Here is a 22,680-nt window from a genome sequence, read left to right as displayed (position 1 = left end):
AAAGAAAATGTCCTATTCACATTTATTTGCCCTTCTTTCCCCCCTTCTTGGCAGCCTTTGGAGGCTTTGACTTTTTCTTCTTTTTGAAAGGTCCTAGTCCCTTTCGAACCATGGTTCCCCTCCACCAAGCTTGAATGATGATAGCCGACCGTTGCTGTTTATCAGCGAATGCCATCATCCGCTCACGCTCTCTGCGGTATTCAGCACAAATCTTTATTTCCTTATCGCGATTTTTGTATAGGATGATCATCTCTTCATGTTTTACCTTCATTTCAGCTATTTGTTCTTTGTGACGCGCGATATCTCGATCGAACGCCTTCACTTCCCTTAAATATTTATCCGTCCAGAATGATATTTTCTCCTGAATTTGTTCTATGCAATAATTTATGTAAACTGGAATAACGATTTGCTTCATTTAGAAATACCTATGTGTAAACCTTTGAAAACAATTTCCAACATACCATCAATCTCACTTTTCAGTCTTAACTCGCGACCAAGCTTCTCTCGGGTTTCATTTGCAGTCGTGATCAATCCGTTTTCCTTACCCTCGATTATGATTCTAGCTTGCTCGTGACGTGTGTTTTCCCATTTCTGAACCAATCTAGATTTTACATCGTTCTCGACCCTTGTGTCCTAGGAAGAAAAAGTGTTCAAATGTTCAGATTTTGAATGTTTTGCTTAAAATTGTTAATCAGTTCCCACCTGTGCTTTCGATTCCAAATCGAAAATTACGTCCTCCAACTGTTTGAGCGTCGATTTGCGTTCCCGCGTTTCTCCTTCGAGTTGAGCCTGCAGAGCCTTAAGCTTTTTGTTGTTCAGGATGCTGTCTCGAATGAGCTGATGTTCTTCTTTCTCGCTTTGGATGTCATTGTCCATGAATGTTTGCAGCGTTTCGAACGAACCGTATTCGGCCATTTCTGCATGCGTATCCGAAAGCAGCTTCCGCAAATTTGATCTGTTGTCAAATACGGTGAAACCAAAAGTTTACTTTTCATGAAACATTTGCAGCTCCATTTCTGATGAGAAAAGGTTTAAGAATATAGACTTGGAATATAAAACTTGGAATCACATTCAGAACTGAAATATAGATTTTCAAATTCAGTTTTCCGATTTCAAATTCAGATTTAGATTTCAAATTTTGGATTCAGATTTAGGTTTAAGATTTCAGATTGAGATTCAGATTCGAAATTCAGATTTCAGATTCCATTCGAAAATTTTATGTTGGTCCTAAATGACTCAAGCATGTATAAGACTTCGAGATTTGGTGTTATTTAAAAAAAAATGTTTGGCCAAAGGGACTTTTTCGGACAAAACTTTGAATTTCTATGAAATGTTGAGGAATAGTCTTGTAATATACATGAAAACTTACGCCAAACCTCGTGTAACCCGGTTTAATTAAAATAAGACATCCCAGACTTAATTTATTTTCACAAGGAAGGTTCTAAAAATAATTTTTAACAAAAGATTAAATTGAAAATTTTGATTTCAGATTCAGATTTCAGATTCAGATTTCAAATTCCGATTTCATATTCAGTTTTCAGATTTATATTTCAGACAGAACTCAATACACATTTTTTCAAAAACTCATAACAGGCTAACGATTTTGAATGCTTCCAAACTATAATCATATTACTCACATATCATTCTTCAACTTAACCAGAATCATCATTCCCATCGCCACATCTACCGCCTGACTTTCGTTGATAATTTTGTTCTTGTAGGAGGGATCGAAACGCACATGCATCGGTGGCTTTTTGATGATCTGAGTGCTGCCTTGATCGTCTTCCATGTTGACGATTATAAGTTTGAAGATCGTTTCCTCCAGCACCGCGATAATGATGGCACTCTCAATTTCGTTAAATTTGTGCTTCGGTTTTGTACTAGCACAACTAAACGAATCGTTTGTGGATGCTTATAGATGATATTTAAAATTTTGTATAGGTAATTTTTTTTCTTGTTTCAATGGTGCAGATTCAAGTTCACACTATACTCACCAATTGTATACTCACTACAATCATCGCTCTCAGATGATTCTGTGGATTTCGTGTCAACTTCCAATTTATTTGCCATTTTTATTTGCTTTTCACAGAAATATCTGGAGGTTGCGTTCTCGAAAACAAACAAGATCCGTTTCCATGTTAAGCATTGTTACAAAATCTCGAAATGCGCATGCTTTTGTTTGAATTCTAAAACGGATAATTTCGGCCAGCCCTTGTTACGAAACGAGAATGTTTGTCACAAATCGAAACCACATTATGAATGTGTTTTATTTCTTTGATTTGGAAAGCTTAATGCTTCACTAATTCAAGTTAAAAAAATATTCTTCTTCAGAAACTACTGGACCGATGAACGTGGAACTTAGTGTATGACCTTTCCCACATCACACCACACCAAAATTTTCTACACAATCTAAAATCACAACACAATATTTTAGTAAAATATGACAGAACTCTTACGGTTTTCAAACGACTATTATCAAATTTAACACAAAATGTTGTTTTTGGTGTCATGAAATTTTCTAAAGCATTATGTAAACGTTTTTGTGAAGGGAGGCTTCTATACAAAATAAAAGGAAATGTGATCAATTCGAACAGTTTTCGAAATTTTTTAACACAAATTGATAAACATAAGCGTTTTGTCTTGATTAGATGATTTATTGATTTTGCCAACAAATTTTGCTGAAATAAAATCAAATGTTGTATTAAATCTATTATATAAAATTCTCTTGTAACGGTGTTTGTAGTACTACTCCTCCGAAACTACCCAAAGGATGCAAATAAAATTATTTTTAGAATATTCTGTAGCCATGCGAATCGGTTTATATCGAATAAAAATATCAAAAAGTCGCATCAATTGTCCGTAATAACTAAATTTGTATTTTTTTGAACCAAATAAAAGTCATGGCTTGCATTTTTCGAGATTGTTTTTTCCTTTGGGCGGTTTGTTTTTCGTCTCCAAGGTCGAGGCGTCGCGAGCAGACGTCGTTAGAAGAAAGTAACCATGGCATAGCATACTGATCAGTGAGAATATTTTGGCGCGTATTTCTCAACCAAGCATATTTTCAATGCAAGTGGTGGCGATATGAAGCCTTGATGTAATTTGTTTTGTTCTTGATTCCTAGCTCATTTCTACAGCACATGGTTATGAATGACGCCTAGATGTGACTCAGGTTGACATTTTGCTGATAGAATAAAACATTAATATTTGTTTTGCCAAAATCTGAAATTGAAAAGTCAAGCTCCATTTTAAGAGATTTTCTTTTCTTCGAGGGGTTTGTTTTTCATCTCCATGGGCGAGGCGTCGCTAGCAAACGTCGGTGCAAGATAATAGTAACCAAAGCATACTGTTCATTGATCGCTGGAAAAATTTAAAAATTAGGCGCCTATTTCTCAACCAAGTACCTATATTTCTTATGCACGTGGGTGCGATATGCAACCTAGATGTGTTTTTTCTTGCTCATTTGTACACAGCACATGGTAATAAATGACGCCTAGATTTGACACGGATTGATATTTTATCGATCGAATCAAAACCATATAAACGATTTCAAATATTAAAACCATTTTTAATTCGTTTTAATTTAAGTAGTAAATTGTTGTCCAAAAAATATGAATTTGGTAAAGAAAAATATGAAATAATGTTATGACACTTTGCGGACGTTTGAAAATAAGAAATTGGGAAGCTTTACATTCAATTTCGTATAATCCAATACGCCTAGAACGCTAGACACATTAACAGTATAAGATTCTATTCTATTCTATTTTGTTTATTTATAGAGGATTTTAATCAACTTGGTCATTCGTCCTCTCAACAAGAGTCTGTTCTTTGAAATAGTTTAGATAGGATTGAACTATTTGATTTTTTGCAAACGTAAATTGAAGATATCAATAATCTACTTTTTAAAAACAAAAAGTGAGGATATGCATTATCCGGAAGAATTTTCAATTAAGAAAGTAGACTAGAGCAAGTGCAAACTATCAACTTAAAAAAAAAATGTATACATTATTGCTTCATCTAAAAATTGTTGGGCCCAAAAAAACTTGATTAAATAATCTTAACTCTTTTTTTCTAAATCATTCACCAAAAAACTGTTTAGACGTTTACTGTTTGTTTACACACACAATTCAAGTACAAACTTAACATGAAAAGCGTGTTTTTGATTTACATATTTTGATTATATAGAAGAAACTTTTGATTCACTTTTTTGTTGAAAAGTTTTTTTGTGATTGATAATCCAGGGGCAGCAGATTTTTATGATGAACTTTTAATATAACCTGCGTTAGGCAAAATATTTGGCAAATACTTCAAAAATTGACCCGATATTAAAAACAATATAACAAAACGGAATAAATCTACTGAATGGAATACAGCAAATGAAACATACATGTTTTCAACATACAGTTATATATTGAACAAGTTACAAAAATTGGATTTTAAAAGACCCGTTGAGTTTAAATTCTTTGGTTTAATTTATATAGAATTGTGCGGGACGATTCGACTAAAGGGAAAGAAGGGAAATGTAAAGCAAACTAGGAAAAATAGAAAATGGGCGCCAAATTGAACATGGTAAGACGAAGTTTACCGGGTCTGCTAGTCTATATAAATAAAAAGCAATTTCTGTATGTCTTCTATAGGCTCAGTCGTCTTAAGACCTAGAGAGCTGAAATGGAAAACAGGAATGGAAAAAAATGTTTTCAAATTTTCGGATGACCCCTTTTGAAGGAGATCGTTCATAGAAACAAATAACGTTTTAGCGATATTGGCACTATTATCTGTCGGATTGCGATGAAAATTTGCGCATGAGTGTTTCGAGGAACAAACAATCGATTTCAGGTATCAAATTTAGGGTCAGGAATCGGCCAAAGGGATCGTACATATTAACTATTCACTGCTTTTGCGTTATTATTGCCAAAGTACATTGGATTAAGTTAGAAATTTACACATTGGAGTTTTAAGGTTCGGGTTATTGATTTCAGAAGTTAAATTTTGGGTAAGGGGTTGGATGGAAAAAAACCCAACAAACATTTTTGTAGCTATATTCTTATGTTGTTTTGATCTACGTTCCATATACATTATAGAATGATCGTATGAAAGTTGAAAAAACAGCATTTACCTACCAAAGTGGAGGCAATACACATACATAAATTTCATTTCTTTCTAAAGCGACGAAAACTACATTGGGTCCTATCCGAAACTATTCATACCTATCGGAAGAATGCAAGAGACCGTAAGATTTTGCTCTCATAGACTTCAAATCGTTGCCAATATTTTCCAGTTCTCTCATTGGTCAATATCACTCAATTCCCATCTGATCTTTAAGCGGGCCATAGACTATACAAAATATGTATGTAATGTACAGGCCATTGCCTGTACAAATTCGATGATTCCAGGACGATTGTTTGATCTATGCTCGCCCACACACGATACAAACATATTTAACGCGAACACAAACGATTACTGGCGAAAACAGCAACAGCAACCAAAAAAAAACCATCTCCACCCCGGCTGGGAGGATGGTTTGTACAAAATATTTCGATCCCGACCGATTTTACTCCAACCGTTTGGGCGCTCATTCAAGCAGTGCCATATACGATGCAAATCGTGTTCACAGCGATAAAATTTCATCGCATTTGTACAAATGTTGTGTAGTCTGTGGCCCGCTTTAGCCATCTGGATGCCCTGCTGGCTGCTGGTTGTAGAGAGAACATGACGATGATTATCTCACTTGAAGCCCATGTGTGAGCCAAATTATTTCAAAATTTACAAACATGACGATCTTACGTTCCAGTGAGGAATGTGTTAGCTGTGCTAGATTTGGACTACATGTTCGAAATTTATCTTTTCCTAAAAGCTATTGATCTTTTTAATTTTCTATTTCCCTTTCTTTTTTTTTCTCCTCTTTAAAAATGTTCTAGACCTAAGCATTCAATTGTTATAAACACAAAATATGTTTGGCTTCTTAAAACTCAAGGGTATGAGCCGTTTCAAGTAAAGAAATTCAAATAAATAAACATGGCGAACTTTCTATCATATCCGATTAAACTGACTTCAGGCGACATTTTATACGATCTTTCACTATGCAGTTAGAACTTCGAATCGCAACACCATTGTAAAAGATTAGTTATCATTTCTGATACGATTGCACGTTTGCTGGGAAGGGTCGTCCATACAAATTATTCACTGTTTATGAGATAAAGACGTAATCGCATACACCAATTGTTCGAAAAAATGTTCAATGAGTAGCCGGAACATTTAAGCGGGCTTGGGGAGGATTGTTTCTTAATGTACTTCAATTTACTTTGAGCAAGTGGTTTGAATCGATTTTTTTTTCTTTGTGCGACTGTAGTGCAATCTCAAAATCTTCACCGGGGAAGAGGAGGTTGTGTGTTTCAATAATGGTCCGTGGATTCTGAAATCTGCAGATTATGGTGTGAAAATGTGTTGGAATGCAGTGCATGACTATTGAATTCGACATTTGAATATGATCTTTTAAAGCAATGTATATGTTGTGCTTGGGTGGAAAAGTGAACTCGGCATGCTGCGATTAAAAAGTTTTGAAGCACTGTGATTTTATAAGCAAGCTTAAAATTTGTTTTTTTGATATAATAATAAGAATGCTTCCATTATAGGGGTACGGAGGTAAGTACAACGATTAAAGGGAATGGTGAATTGTAACAAGGTAAGAGATAAAACATGAGTAAAAATTTGTAAATATTTTATTGATTGTATATCAAAATAGCTTAACTCTATTATGCAGTTTAGGGGGGGCCGGGAGGGGGGGGGGGATTGGACAGGACATCAAACGATCGGAAGACTGATATACAAAGGATTGTGGGTTCAAGCCAGCCGGAGTATCTCGGCAAATTTGGAATTATGAGTAGGTTACTTGGGTACCTTTTCAGAATTCTTTATTTGTATTGAACAGTTGGAAGGGAGTGAGATGAGTCAAACCTGTCCCAAGCCAGTGGTAACCCTTGGTTGTGCTGCAATTATTGTTGCTGAGTTAAGTATTAACAATATTTGAATGTGCGATCGAAACTTCCCGTACCGCCTCGGGTCGAAAGACCTATCAGCCATTGGTGGGTTCTCATAAATACATACAACATGCATTCATACATAATGACGTTATCATACATCAGGTTAAGTTGAAAATTTGCACACGGAAGTTTTCAGGAACGTACAATTGATGGCAGCCTACAATTTGTAGTTTTAAAGATTTGTTTAAGAGGCCTGGCAAAGAGGCCGTCCATACAACACACATACTATTTAGTGATTTTGACGTTATTGTAGATTGGATTGGAACGGATTGAGAAGAAATTTTGGATACGGATAATGTCAGGAACGGACAATCAAATTCCAGTATCGAATTTTGTGTAAGGGTCCGTCAAAGGGGTCGTCCACATGAACTCTTCACTGTTTTTCTTGTATTTATGTTATTATAAAGCATGGATCTTCTTAAATCTTGACGCACTGTTTCTTATACCATAGCGCTCTTAGTTGTCGGATCTAGAATGTTTTGAAAGTACTTTGTTCGGAAATGTTTCCTTTATCAGTGCTAAAAAATTTCATTACGATTAGTTTTGTTGCAAAAAAGTTACACGTGATGGAAACCGCGAGACGAAAATTAATTTTGGCAACCCACGTCAAAAACCCGACGTGGTCTGGTTCAAAAATCGCGGATTCTGTAAAGATCGTCAAATCGACCGTGTGCAGCGTTCTCAAACGTTTCCGTGAGATGCATACTATCGATCGGCTGGTTCATACCAAGCGTTATAGTGGACCTAAGGATCGGAAACAGCATTTGAAGGTGTTGAGAACGATCAAGGTAAACCCAGGGCAGTCGGACTATGACATCACTAATCACTAATCGTACTTCCACAGCCAGAACTTATGTCTGAGTCCCAAAGAACAATAAAAGTGTTTTATTATTCTTCTTGTCTTTCTTCATGTTTTCAATTATTGTAACATAAAAACATTAAAATAATCAAAAACATAAACCGGTTGGGCCTACCATGGAGCAGAGAACGCAGAGAAATCTGGAACACAGGAACAGGAAGAAACGTTTCGAAGGGGCAGTATCGTTGGAAGCATGCTAAGAAAAATGCTCCTTGATGAGGAAACCACACGTTATGTGAAGTAATATCACTATTCACCAGGACCATTCTTCAGCGGCTGGAAACGATTTATTTTGTACACAGAAATCACAAAACCTTTAAGTGGCATATTTTAGAAGGTGATGTTTATGGTTTCAAACTTCTAAGAATTATTATGATTCGTTAACTGTTTTGGATTTCAATGTACAATCATTTCTGGTCATCGACCAAGGATAAAGCGCCTTTACTCATTCTTGAAAATAAAAAGAGAATCGGAAAATATTAAAAGAACAAAAAACCCTTCGAGGTCCTCTAGAACTCGAAAGATTTTTTCAAAAATGTTATCCTTATAATTCGAAGATTTCAATCAGTTCAATTGTTCAAATGGATAAAATTCTAGAAATTGCTGAGCCAGAACAAAATCTAGAGTGTTCAGAGTGAAAACACCCTGACTCCAAACTATATTTTAACGAAAATAAACAATATGGAACAAACTCACCAAATAAAAAATAAACATCTGGCCTCTGTTAGTTGATGGTGATTTCCTCTCTCCAATCTGCACCCGAAAATTTTACCTAAGCGGAATGAGGCTCAAAATATTCATTCCATCCGCCAAGAGACACCCTTGACGATCACACTCAAAGATGAAAGATTCATCCGCAAAATAGTTTCACAGTTTTAAACTTAACCCTTTTACCAAATTGGTGCGACGAAAGCACAGTGGCTATATTGTCGTTACAGGGAAAAACTTTAAAATCAGTTGAGCGACAATGGATTTTTCTCAGAGTAGGTACGTTAAACCTAACGTCGGAAGTAGTGCGCTGGATGGCGGGTCACCGTGCGATTCCAGCGCACTACTTCCGACGTTAGGTTTAACGTACCTACTCCGAAAAAAATCCATTGTCGCTCAACTGATTTTACAGCGCTGGACTGGCGACACAATAATATTGAAGACCAAAATTTCCGGTCATCGTGGAAATCTTTGTATTCAAGTATTCTTAAAATCACTTTTCCCTTATTCTTCTTAGGAAACGAAAACCTGAATATATTTTTTCTCATTTCATCAGCATCGGACCACTTGCATTATGCTTTTAACATTTATAAATTTCGGATCAAGGAGAAATTGTTACCGTTGTATTTAGAACTTGATTGGTAGGCTTTGTCATGAACAAAAGCATACATGAGGGAGGAACTAGCCGAAAAAAAGTCATTCCGGAATTTAACTTGTTTTTTTTTCCTTTTTTCTAACCGGGGCCATTCGAATGGGCATTCTATATAAAACACAACGGTTAGGTATTCACATTCCAACTCTGCACACAAAATAAATCTTTTAGATCAATGATATCCTCAATCGGAACTAAACTTATTTGATATTTAGCTATAAAATGGTGACGACAAGAAAATTCATTCACACGCGAACACTACCCATTGTTTTCCAACATAGCCAACAACAGCTTTTTTTATGAATTTGTAACTACCATATTTATGAAACTTAGTAAAACCCACTCCGCTGTCTTCGATTTATTCACTTTTATATTTTCACCAATCGATCACATTTTTCCATAATAAACAGATTATTTCCATTTAATCTACCTAAGCAAATGTTCATAAGGAAATCATCATAAGCAGGAGAAATGAAAGCTAAGTATAATTCCTAAATCTTTGAGAGCTTATATTACATAATCTTTTATACACATTAGCTTTTACTTATACAATGTTCAATATATGTTAAAAAAGATGTAATAAGTCAATTATTTTTGCATCTAGGCCAAAGTCGTGTAAAAAAACCTTTCGAGTTATCATCATGACTCGTAAGGTTTTGTGTTTTTTGATGTTTTTTTGTTCTTTTTTCTTTCCAAGAGCGAGTAAAGGCGCTTTATCCTTGGTCGATGACCAGAAATGATTGTACACTAAAATCCAAAACAGTTAAAGAAAAAATTAGCATATATTTCTTAAGTCATTCTATTTTTTACATCAAATTTTTCAAAATACTTAGGTTTTGTGATTTTTGTGTACAAAATAAATCATTTCCAGCCCCTCTAGAATGACCCAAGTGATTGGCGAAAAAATTTGGATAGCGCATTGTTTCTTCATCAAGGAGCATTTTTCTTAGCATGCTTCCAACGATACTGCCCATTCGAAACGTATGGTACTGGTGGTCCACGTTTCTTCCTGTTCCTGTGTTCCGGTTCTCTCTGCGTTCTCTGCTCCATGGTAGGCCCAACCATTTTGTGTTTTTGATAATTTTAATGTTTTTATGTTAAAATAATTAAAAACATGAACAAAGACAAGAACAATGATAACACACTTATTATTCTTTGGGACTCAGACATAAGTTCTGGCTATGGAAGTACGATTAGTGAATAAACAGATTATTTCCATTTTGCACGATCCGAATAGCATAGCAAAAACCCAAAAATAGATTTAGAGAGTTTTTTTTTTTTTTTTTTTTTTAAATTTTAATGCTAGTGATTTGAATGCATTTTTATCATTTGTAATATGTATCGACCGAAACAAAAGTTCCAAAACAGTGTAGCATTATAATTAAGTTTGTCTAGCTATTTTGTTCTGAGCGTGTATTGATTGAGTGAAAAGATACCAAAGAATGAGTGTTTAGTATTAAGAGTGTAGCTGTCAAACGCGCACGTGGAAAAAAAAAAAAAAAAAAAAAAAAAAAAAAACAACACAAACAAAGATCAACAACATTGGATGTTTACATTTCGACACGGAAGGCCAATTTTTTAATTCTTGACGAAAATATTTGATTAATTTTAATAGTTTTTTCGTCTGTACTGTCGCTATATGTGTTAATTTTAACGTGTTTAGTGAAGTAGAGTACAAAAATCATAAGTGCCAGAAATTTTAAAGTGGATTGTGACTAAAAAGTCAAAATGAGTGTGCAAGGTGCTGCTCCTCAAGGAGCAGCATCAATAACAGCAAGTTTACCTAACCTGCAAAATAGGAAGAACGATGATATGGAAACCACGGAAACAGCTGAAATTGGAAGGAACATCCAGCCACCAAGCACCAGATTGGTAGAAGAAACGAGGGTTTTTAAGAACTACCAGTACAAATCATCAGATGGACGACCATTTAGAGTCATAGTGGAAAATGTAGATGTTGAGAAAAGAAAAGTTATAAATCGTTTAACTGTTGGGATAATACTGCATCAAAACGGATTTGACAAATCGATTGAAGATATCAGCAAAACTGGAAGGAACAAAGTTACGGTATATGTTGGTAACTGGAAAGACGCAAATCGATTGGCTTCATGCAAAAACTTAGAACTTCAAGGATACAAAGCTTACATTCCACGACAATTCATTACTATGACCGGAGTGATTTCAGGAATCCCTACTGATATGGATGAAGGAGAACTGATAAGTAGTATCCAATGTCAAGTAGAAATTGACTCAATATTTAGATTATACCGTTATAATGATGACAAACAAAAAGAACCAACTCATAAAGTGGGAGTGATATTTAGGAGTAACATATTACCTACTAATTTAAGTATCTTTTCTGTTATTTTCAGAGTTGAACCCTATATTAGAAAACCCGTGATTTGTTACAAATGTTTAAAATATAATCATTTGTCTAAAAATTGCAAGTCTAAGACTGAAAAATGTGCCAGCTGTTCAGAAGAGCATCCGACGGACAAAACCTGCAAAAAAATCAAATGTTATTATTGTGAAAGTAATGAACATAAAACGACGGACAAAATTTGCCCTCGTTGGAAAAAAGAAAGCAATATACAAGCTAAAATGGCCAAAAAAGGAATGACATATCAAGAAGCTAAACAGTCCTACATAATACCTACCGAAAACCATTTTGACGTATTGAGAAGTGCCGAAGAGTATCCGACGCCTGCCGAATCATTCTCAAATGTTGTAGCAAGAGCACCAGGTATCCACCAGAAGACAATTTTACATCGAGATGAGGTCAACAAACATCGTTTAAACAAGGGAAAGGAAAGGAAACAAGGACAGGAAACAGTACCAGGAGTAGCCAGTATTCTTGGACTATCTTCGAAGGAATTCGTTAAAAAAAGGAAAATGGAAGAAGAAAAAGAAGAAACTAGAGGAACAGGTTTAAACAACAATTATAGAACGGAAGAGATAGAAAAACTAAAGAAGCAAATAGAAGAAAACGTAAAGAAACAAACTCAAACAGAATGGAAGAAAGCTATGGAAGAAGTAAGTTATAAACTGATTGAAATTTTGAAGCCTCATGGAGCACCTGGAGCAGAACTTTCTGCAAAAATCATAGGAGAGCTAAAGAGAGCAGGTGAGTGGACTGGAAATAGTTCATGATGCAAAGCAATTTTAATATATTACAAACAAACATACAAAGTCTGTATACAAACAAGAACGAACTTGCTCATGAACTATTTACAGAAAAATACGATGCTGCACTGTTATCGGAAATTTGGGTAAAGCCTGAACAACTAATGACACATAGATGGAACATCCAAGATTATCATCGAATACTATCGCCTAGAACCGACGGTTTTGGAGGTGTTGGTATTTACCTACGTTCGGATTTAACATTCGAAAAACTTACACTGAGTTCGACTACTCAATTTGAAACGTTAGGAATTAAAATACATACACTGAATCTGGTACTAGTCACAATTTACATTAACCCACGAATTTCAACACAAGAACTAGAAACTGCAATTTCAGTTTTACTCAATGAACTTTCAATACACTCCAAGATATTCTTGGGAGGAGATTTTAATAGCCACAATGAACTCTGGGGCTGTCTGGAAACTAATAGTAAAGGAAATTTAATATACGATTCCATTATTAACTCTAACTTGTTAATACTAAACAACGGCGATTTTACATTTATACCACATGCTGTTGGGCAAAGATCCAGCGCCATTGATCTGTCGATGTGTACTGCAAATATATTTAACGATGCCAAATGGGAAGTTTTTAATAAAAGTTTTGGTGGAAGTGGTCACCTTATGATCAAAACACAACTGCAATTGAACTTCAAAACAAAAAAAAGGTATTATTTTGATAAAATAAAAATAACCGAAGAAATTTCACAAATCAAACACTATGAATTTGATGAAATCAAAGATCTTACGACAATTTCAAATGCAATTTGTAGAAAACATAAAAAAATGAACACATTTATTCCAAAATATTACTGGAGCTCTGAGCTTTCTGAACTATATGAAGCTAAACAAAATGCATTAAGAGACTACAACAGATGTAGCAGTACTTCTAATCTAATAGAATGGAAAAAAACAACAGCTAAATTCAAAAAGGCAAAAATAAAACACATAAAAGAAAAAATAATGGAACTTACTAATTCCATAGATCCCCGCAACGTTAAAGAAAACTGGAATTTAGTGAAGAGACTAAAATTTAACCCTGTGGTAAATCCCAAAAACAATCCCATATTACAAGATAAAGATATTGCTGAAAGATTTCTTTTTAAAAACTTTGGTCAACAAGAAATAAAAACACCACTTCAACCTGATTTAAATACAAGACCAAAAATAATAAGTTTAGAATCCTGGAAAGGTTTTTTAAAAAATAAATCTATTCGTTCCTCACCAGGAACCGATAACATGAGTTATGGAATGTTAAAATGTATGGACCTAAATACTGTCACAAAAATACTTGATCTATTAAACCAAATGTGGCGGAATGCTGATCTAGATAAACACCTGAAAGAGATAAAGATCATACCAGTATTGAAACCAAATAAACCTCCCGAAGAAATTGAATCTAGTAGACCCATAGCACTTCTATCAACTTTAACTAAAACTATAAACGCAGCAGTCCTTGAAGATATTACCCTCACCTGCTTAAACAACAACATACTGTCAGATTACTCATTCGGATTTAGAAAAGGTATGTCAACAGAACACTGTGTGACATTTGCCACAAATTTTATTATGGCGTCAAGAAGAGAAGGTTTTGTAACTATTGGAGTTTTCTTCGATTTCTCAAATGCATTTAACAGTGTAAATGTTGACAAATTGAGAAACTTGATGCAGAGCTATGGATTCAAAGGGGACACTGTTACGTGGATTTATAATTTTCTGATCAACAGAAAAACGATAATAAGTACAGACCAAGGAAAAGTAGAACACACAATCAGCTGCGGAGTACCACAAGGTGATGTTTTATCACCGGTACTTTTCAATATTTACACTTCTTTTCTTCACAACACAAATCTGGATAGAAATGTAATCACTTTACAATTCGCAGATGACTTTCTGAAAATAGTACGGGCAAAATCGTACGAAACTGCCATGCAGAAAATGCAAACGGAGATTGATGACTTCACAAGTAAGGCTGAGGAACTTGGATTAAAAATAAACTGTTCCAAAACTAAGGCTATGCTGTTTAAAAACTCGGATAAAAGGCTCTTGCTCACTTTGAATGGAGAGACGTTAGAAACTGTAAGGAACTATAAATACCTGGGAATAACACTAGACCAGACACTCAAATATGGAATACACGTTAAAAACCTTAAAAAAACATTCATGGACAGATTAAACATGTTGAAAATCATCGGAGGAATCAGGCATGGAGGAACCCCAAAAGCTATGATAATGTTCCACAAAGCTCTTTTCGGTAACTATTTAAATTATGGCGCTACTCTGTATGGAAACACGGCAAAAAAATATAGTGACATGCTAGAAACGACGAACAGGCAAGGCCTACGTATAGCAACTGGCTGTTCCAAAACTACACCGATAAACTCATTGGCAGCATTAAGTGGCGAAGGCCCACTATCACTAAAACGGGATTTTTTCACAAAAAAAAAGGATTGCTTTGCACATTTACAAAAACGACTTAATTGCACAACAATTACAGTCACTGAACATAAATTCCTTAAAAGCAGAACCACAGTATACGTACATTGAAAGAATATTCATTAAAAACTACAGTGAATTTCAAATACTATACTTACAGGCTAAATCTTGTAACATGCTAAATTTCACGATTAAAGAACAAATTATAGGGTCAACTCTAAAAAAGAAAATAACATCTCCTATAGTACTTAAATCACTTACCCAAAACATGATAAAAACAAACTACCACCTATACGAACAATGGTTCACGGATGCTTCCAAGTCTGGCCATAAATGCGGACTCGGAGTTTTCGATGCTACCTCGGAAGAGAGCATAAGTCTAGCATTAGCTCATGAAGTAAGTATTGCTTCTGCTGAGCTCTTAGCAATACGGGTCGCATTAGAACAAGTAAGAGGCAACGGCATAAGAAAAGTGGTCATATTCACTGATTCACAGGCAGCATGTAAAATACTCAAAAGAGATCTAAAAAACAAAATATTCGACAAAGTTACACTCGACATCTGCACACTAGCAACGCAAAAACAAGCTACAATCCAATGGCTTCCGTCACACATCGGAATAACAGGAAACGAAAAGGCTGATGAACTAGCTAAACTAGGACTAGAATGCCCAGCTATTCTAGAAAATAAATTGCGGTTGGATGATGCATTTAGAAACTACAAAAAGGATTTCATCAACACTACTAACAAATGGTATCAAGATATTGCGACAGAAAATCACAAAGGACTGAAATTTTTCAAATTTCAAAACAATTTTGATCTAAAGCCATGGTACTGGAATTCAGAAATGAATAACAAACAAATACGTACAGCAAATCGACTACTTAGTGGACACGACTATTCACCATACTATCTTGGACTCTTTCGAATCCGTGATACAAAATTATGTGAACTATGTTCAGAAAACTTCACAACAGAACATGCTCTATTCCACTGTATACAGTACAATCACGTTAGAAATCACTACGATTGGGAAAGATACAACAATCTATTCGAATTGATTAACAACTTCGATGAAGACAAAATAAAAGAAGTCTTGGGATTTCTAGAAAAAGCTCGATTAACAATTTAATTAAAAATTGTACTAATTAGACACACCGTGTTATCGAAAATCTGAATAACATCGATACCTATATACGTAGTGGTGATATAGAGTATAACACTCTCGGCCAATAAACGAAATCCATACATACATACAAAGATCAACAAAACAACATCAACGTACGAAAACAATCAACGCAAGAAAACGTTTAGGCGGTAAGATTCGCCATCGCGCATTAAATCAACAGTGCCCGCATTCGTTTGATGTCTCAGAGCTTTAGTCATCGAATAAGGAGGATATTCCGGAGCTACTTGATGAAAAGGTGAGCCAATAGAACCACTTTCAGTGGATCGGATAAACAAATTGGAATTCCCTCAGCTCCCAGGCGACGGATTGAGTGAGACGAGGCAACAACCGACCGAGCCAGCTCCTACAGGTGACAATCCCAGCGGAAACAACGGTAAAGCAGCAAAAGTTCATTTTAATTCTTATTCTCAAACTCACCTCTCTTCGTAGGTTGAAGTTAGCGTTGAGAAGGTGGAGAAAGAAATTGAACACGAAAGAACAATCGTAAGCAGCGTAAACCAGGTAGAAGGGTGAGTGAAACAAACTAATGGTGTTTGAAGAGTCTCAATTTTACAGACCATAAGCCGCTGCCCTTGTGTCCATTTATCCGACGGTAGAAATTTGAAGTTGGATAACGAAAACGACCCCACACGGGTGAGTAGCAAAAACATTGTGCCGGAAAATTCAAATGCTAAGCCATGATAATTAATGAATAGGTCGTTTTTGGGAGCTGAGAAAATCGCTTTTCGGGACTCGATTTTCGCCATCTTGGTTTTGCGAGTCCCGTTTTTGCGAAATCAAGCTGTGGACGTTGCGAGAGCCAGCCGGAAGTAGGCGGAAGTGCTCCGGGCAGCTGTGGTACGCCCGTCGAAGCAGTGCAGCCAGGCAGGGTTGCCAGTTCTATAGATACGACTGTGATAAGAAGAAAGGAAGCTGTGATACCCCTGTGCCGTCCAAGCAGCTGTGATATGATTGTTGTGCGTTTGATGTTAGAGTAGGAAAACGGGCCCGTGTGTAATAATGTAAGCTAGCTTAAGTTTTTAAAATGTCGTGTGTAAGTAAATAATTATAATTGCTACAGATTTGGGTTTTGCGTGTTTGTGTTTTGGGTAAAAGTTAGCCGAGCAGCACACACTGAGAGGCAGTGGTGCTCAACTTGTTACAACAGATGAAATGATTGAATTGTTAATTCGCGAAAAAACAAACAAGAAAAACCCAGGGCAGTCGGACTATGACATCGCCAAGAAATTCAATGCCGACCGGTGCACCTTCAGAAGGATTCTTCTGCGCGAAGGAATACGATCTTATCGGCCAGTTAGCAACCAAACCGGACATTGAAGGAGAATGTAGAAGTACGACGTACAACGGATGCATCCTCATGGATGACGAAACGTACGTGAAGATGGATTTTAAGCGGCTTCCTGGCTAAAAATTTTACAAAGCCACTGGTCGGGGTGATGTCCCCGCCAGTTCAAATTCGTTTTTGCCGATAACTGTACAAGAAAGTGTTTGATCTGGTAAGGTATTTGCAGCTGCGGACGAAAAACCCCGGTTTCTGTGAAAAACAAGACCATTTTTTCCGCACATTAGATCCCACAAAGGACCAGTAAAGTTTTCGCCAGATTTGGCAAGCTGCCACTACAAGGGTACTACAAGAGGTACTACGGTGGAATCGGGACAACGGATGGATTTTGTCGAAAAGGACATCAACCCACCCAACTGCCCTCAATTCCGACTTATTGATAAATTTTGGGGCAATTGTCAAGCAGAAGATGAAGAAGAATGGTAGGACGACTCGGGATGCAACAGAGATGAAGATGTACTCGACGAAAAGTTCGAAATTTCATCAAAACAACATCGGAATATTTTTTAAAACATTTTTCCTTTAAAGTGCAATAAAAACCATACATTTTGAGTACAAAACCATTTTTATTTCGTTTACATAGCTCCAAGATAGACCCTTAATGTGTCCAGATTTAAGATGATCCATGTTTTATAGCGGATTGGAATGAAGTTTTCAGGGACGGACAATCGATTTCAGGTATCAAACTTTGCGAATGTGTCGGCGAAAGAAGTAGTCCATATTACCTGTTCACTGTTTCTGTGATATTCACGTTATTGTATATTATATTGGGATGAAAATATTTGCGCATGTAGTCGCATTTGTCAAATGTAGATGAATGGCAACTACACCAATGCAACGAAAAAAGCTCATTCTTATGAACCAGCCACCGTTTGCGCGACATTTATGTGGAAATGAAACGGATAAACGAGCTAATTGAAGAATGGGTTATGGACAGAAACAGTTACGTCGTTTATGGATGTGAGTGTTTTCAACTTCTTGATAAGGATACTCTTACTGCAAAGGTATTTTTTTATTCAGTGCAAGGAGTGAGTATCATTATTTCATTTATTTGAAAAGCATTAGAGTAAGGTGGGGTAAAAGCACAGATCATACTGACTGGACACTCGATTTCGTTTTCTGGATAATTTTTCCAACAGTACGCAATGTCGATTCCAGAGTGCGTATCGATCGATTTGAAGAAATGCTATCCCAATAAGGAAATGCCACCCAACTTAAAAAAAAACAGGCAATTTCTACGATAAAGTCGGACAAACAGGTACATTTTTCCTACAGGGCATTTTTTGTCACATTTTTCAGGTTCGCCACCTGCCGTCGGTATTGCGAACCTATAAAATTTGACAAAATAAATTAGACAGAAAATGGTTGAATTTTTGTTCTAAGTGTCATGTCAGTGTGATCAGTGGTAAAAGTACGAGTCGGATTAGCATTTTTGCATTAATGATGTAATATTTAAAATAACGGCATACTATCTTATTTTATCACATTTTTAGTTGCAAGCGGAACGAAGTTCGAGATCAGCTATTATTATCATAAATGTAACATACATATCATCAACAAAAACAAATTTGTTGGTGATTTTAAATGAAATTTGTTACATTTTTGACCTAGTGGAAAACTACTGTATTGAAAGACTCTTTTCACTTTCAAATATGTTTAACTTTTTTGCATTTAATGAGATAATTCATTGCATTATCGTGATAAAGGCCCTTATTCTGCGCCGCGCGTGACGTGATGATTGTCACCTCACCTCGGAGTCACCGTGAGATTTGTCACCTTATTCCCGGAGTCGATCCGGTTAAAGTGACAGAGGTTCATTCTAGGTGAGCGACCGAATGAACTCATGTGTCAAATTTGCTCGGTTTGTTTTTATTTCGTTCGCGATTCCAAATGTTAAAATTAAATTTTTTTTTTTGTAGAGAAATGAATCCAACTTAGATGAAATTTCAGGGACTAGATAAGAGAAAATCGATCACCGGGAGACAAGGCGAATTTTTTTCGCATGTTTTTCAACATCGATTTTCTCTTATCTAGTCCCTGAAATTTCATCTAAGTTGGATTCATTTCTCTACAAAAAAAGTTTCGCTGACTGAATGTTTGAGTCAAGTCCCATCTTTTGTCACAGTTTAAAAATAGAAAATAAGGCGGTGCCAAACACCGAATTTGGTTGGATATCCAAATACGGCAAACGCATCATTTCTCATCATAACTGACAACCCGTGCAGTATATGAGAAGGCAATGCAAATCTTGCCGTACCTAAAATATCCAAATTTGAGTCCAACTACCGTAAGATGAAAAGATGGGAATAGAAATAGACCAAGAAAAATGATTATGATTACATGGGAGAACTATTCCCTTCATTCCGATAGACATCGACACTCAACCAGTATAATATTCATACGCCAGGTTGGTCTCCTGTAGTAGAATGTTAATACATGGGCCCCGGAGAGGCGCAAGATGTGGGTTCAAGTCTCACCGGGAGACAAGGCGAATTTTTTTCGCATGTTTTTCAACATCGATTTTCTCTTATCTAGTCCCTGAAATTTCATCTAAGTTGGATTCATTTCTCTACAAAAAAAGTTTCGCTGACTGAATGTTTGAGTCAAGACCCATCTTTGGGTCACAGTTTAAAAATAGTTAAAATTAAATTTAAAATCAAAATGTACAAATTTCGGTAAGCAAACGGTCACTAACGGATTGCAAGGTTTAAGTAAGCAGCTGGAATAACTTTTGGAGCTGCGAATAAAGCGAATCGGACAGAATTTGGTCTAATATGTTTGGTTCCTGGAGCGGCTTGGAAAAAAACATCCAACAAAATAGCGGAAATCGACGGCTGCTGCCCCAATAAACTGGTCCTTTGCATACAGATCAACACATGGGATACGACACCTCGACGTCGATAAACAATGGTTCAGTACAGGACTTCAAAGCTGTAACATTAATTTGTTCGAAAACAACATTACCGGGTGAAAGTGAAAAATCCCCCCGCGACGGGAATTGGATAAGATGAAGTGAAGTGCAAAAAATGTGTTAAGTTAAACTCGTTGCATGTACATAAAGTTGTATAAAATGAAATTATAACCTTTTTCAATTTTATATGTTTCAATTTATTTCCAACTTCTACCTAGTAATTTTTTGTTGTTGCACAAATGATTGAAAAAATCAAAAATTGGAGTGATTTTTGTTATGATTGATTCTTAAACTATCACACTTTAGTGTAATTAAACGTTTAGAGCCTAATTATTCCGTTTTGCATAAATTTTCCTTTAAATTTTTATCCCGTCACCACCTGAAAGGGTACCGACAATTGTCACCTAAAATTGTCACCCGAATGCGACGATTCTCACCCACGGTGACTACGAGAATAGGGTAAGAACTCACAAAGTTCATCCGAAGTGACAATCCTCACCTAAACCGACTACTGGAATAGAGTGACTTGGGTGACTCTACTATCGTCACGTCACTCGAGGCGCAGAATAAGGGCCAAAGAGTGTCTAGAGCAATAAATGAGCACGATGGCAGCAGTTACACAGAAAAAAATAAAAGCTGTAGAATTACGGCAAATATCCTGTAACAAAAAGGAGCAGGACATTTACCGTAATTTTACAGGTTAAAAAAAATTTACATGACATTTATTATGACATTAGTCAATATTTTTACAGGCTGGTTGAAAATTACAGGCCTAGAATTTCGAACCGTGCCTCTCTTTCACTTTTTGATTTATCGGTAAAAATTATTGTTTGAGTGAATGGCAAGTGATTTTAATTTAAACTAAAACACAATAAAAGTACAATATTATTAACAGCAAATTTATTAACAGTATCTTTATTGGGGGAAACAATTAGCAACCAAAAGGAAATCAAAAAATAGATCAACAACTAAATTTGTATTGCCTAAAAAGTATTCATATCAATCGGCAATCCAATAATTATCTAAGTGTGCAATGATGGTATTGGACAATTCTATTTTTCTTAAATAAATCGTTATACTTTACCATCAGCAAAACTTTTGAGCCTATTCCATCAGCTAAAATTGATCCAGGTGGTTAACAAAAAGGAGATACAGTATTGGTTCCTTTCTAAAATGGTGATACCGCCACTAAGAAGATGGATCGACAGGGGAAAAAATAGCACTACAGATTCATGCGTAGTACTTTCGTTGCTCATGTTGATGTGTTTAAAATCCCTTCGTAGGCAACTCCGGATCCCAGCGCGATGCATGGAGCTGCAGTGTAAATCGTTTAACATCCGCCACATACAATCGGAAACGGCAGATTGCGTATTTGAACGAACTTTGCAGACTCGTGACCTTCGGCAATCCACAGTGGCATACTTTCCTCAACTTGCGGGCTTCAATGTTCTCTACATCAGCGATACAGGAGACGCATCCCTCATACTCCTGCTTGTAACGGGAAGGACAAATTAAACAGAATTAGGAAGTTATTTTAAGGGAATAAAATAAAATAAAAAGCTCACCCTTTCGCCGCGTTTTGAAATGGTAATATTCCTCCCTATCGAAATCCACTAATTGTTTTTCTTGAGGCGGAGGAACAGATGAACTGAGTTATTACTGCATTCAGCCGCTTCGAAATCCGGTCTGAAGTATGAACAAAAAAGGAAAAGCATTTATAAAAATCAAATTTATTGAAATCACTCAGTCGCTAACGTAACAAACATCATGTTTTAATGTGTAATACTGATCAATACCGATGAATAACACTTACTGGATGATGTTCAAGTAGTTCCAGGATGCACAAAAGTCTCTCAGTCGCTTGCGTTAAACGACTGCACCGCCACGAATCACTACGATCGAGATCTGCCAAATTTGTTTTGGCCTACCGGAACTTCTCGGTTTGCTGCATCTCTTCTGGTCTGGTCGGCAGGAAAAAACACGGTACGGAGCAAGTGCTGGAGTTGTTCCGGCACAAAACAACAGATAGTACGCAAGTTGGGCCAAAGAAAAAAACAACAGAGAATGCAAAGTAAAAACAACAGAGAACCAAATCAAAACAAAGAAACTGTCCGCGCGAGATATTTTTGACGTTTCTCCTTTCGACGAATACTGGGATGCCAGGCAGACTTCATTTTTTTAGTTTGCAATTTAAAATTATTGGACGACGCGTATTTCAACAGCAAGTAATTTTTTTCGACCAGTAAAACTACGGCAACTGTCTTGCTCCTTTTGTTACAGGGCATTTGCTGTAATTTTAAATGATTTCCGATTTAAAACTAAATGTTTTTTAAATTACAGGTCGAATTATTTTAAAGGCGA

At 36.1% G+C, this 22,680-nt stretch overlaps 1 protein-coding gene across 1 annotated transcript; it reads right to left on the bottom strand.

Annotated features, from left to right (window-relative positions):
- Positions 1 to 22: 22 nt before the first annotated feature.
- On the bottom strand, positions 23 to 2,096 carry LOC129758116 (dynein regulatory complex protein 9-like). The gene is made up of 5 exons (XM_055755565.1): positions 1,995 to 2,096; positions 1,638 to 1,911; positions 703 to 955; positions 462 to 633; positions 23 to 393 (listed from the first exon to the last, which is right to left on the bottom strand). The coding sequence occupies exons 1-5, from the start codon at positions 2,068 to 2,070 to the stop codon at positions 23 to 25; spliced, it is 1,146 nt and encodes a 381-aa protein (XP_055611540.1). The 5' UTR covers positions 2,071 to 2,096.
- Between the last annotated feature and the right edge of the window lie 20,584 nt (positions 2,097 to 22,680).

This window comes from Uranotaenia lowii, chromosome 3 (assembly GCF_029784155.1).
Source record: "Uranotaenia lowii strain MFRU-FL chromosome 3, ASM2978415v1, whole genome shotgun sequence".
NCBI classification, from domain to species: Eukaryota; Metazoa; Arthropoda; class Insecta; order Diptera; family Culicidae; genus Uranotaenia; species Uranotaenia lowii.
Note: the sequence above shows the minus strand (reverse complement) of the source record. Positions and strands in the feature narration are given on the sequence as shown.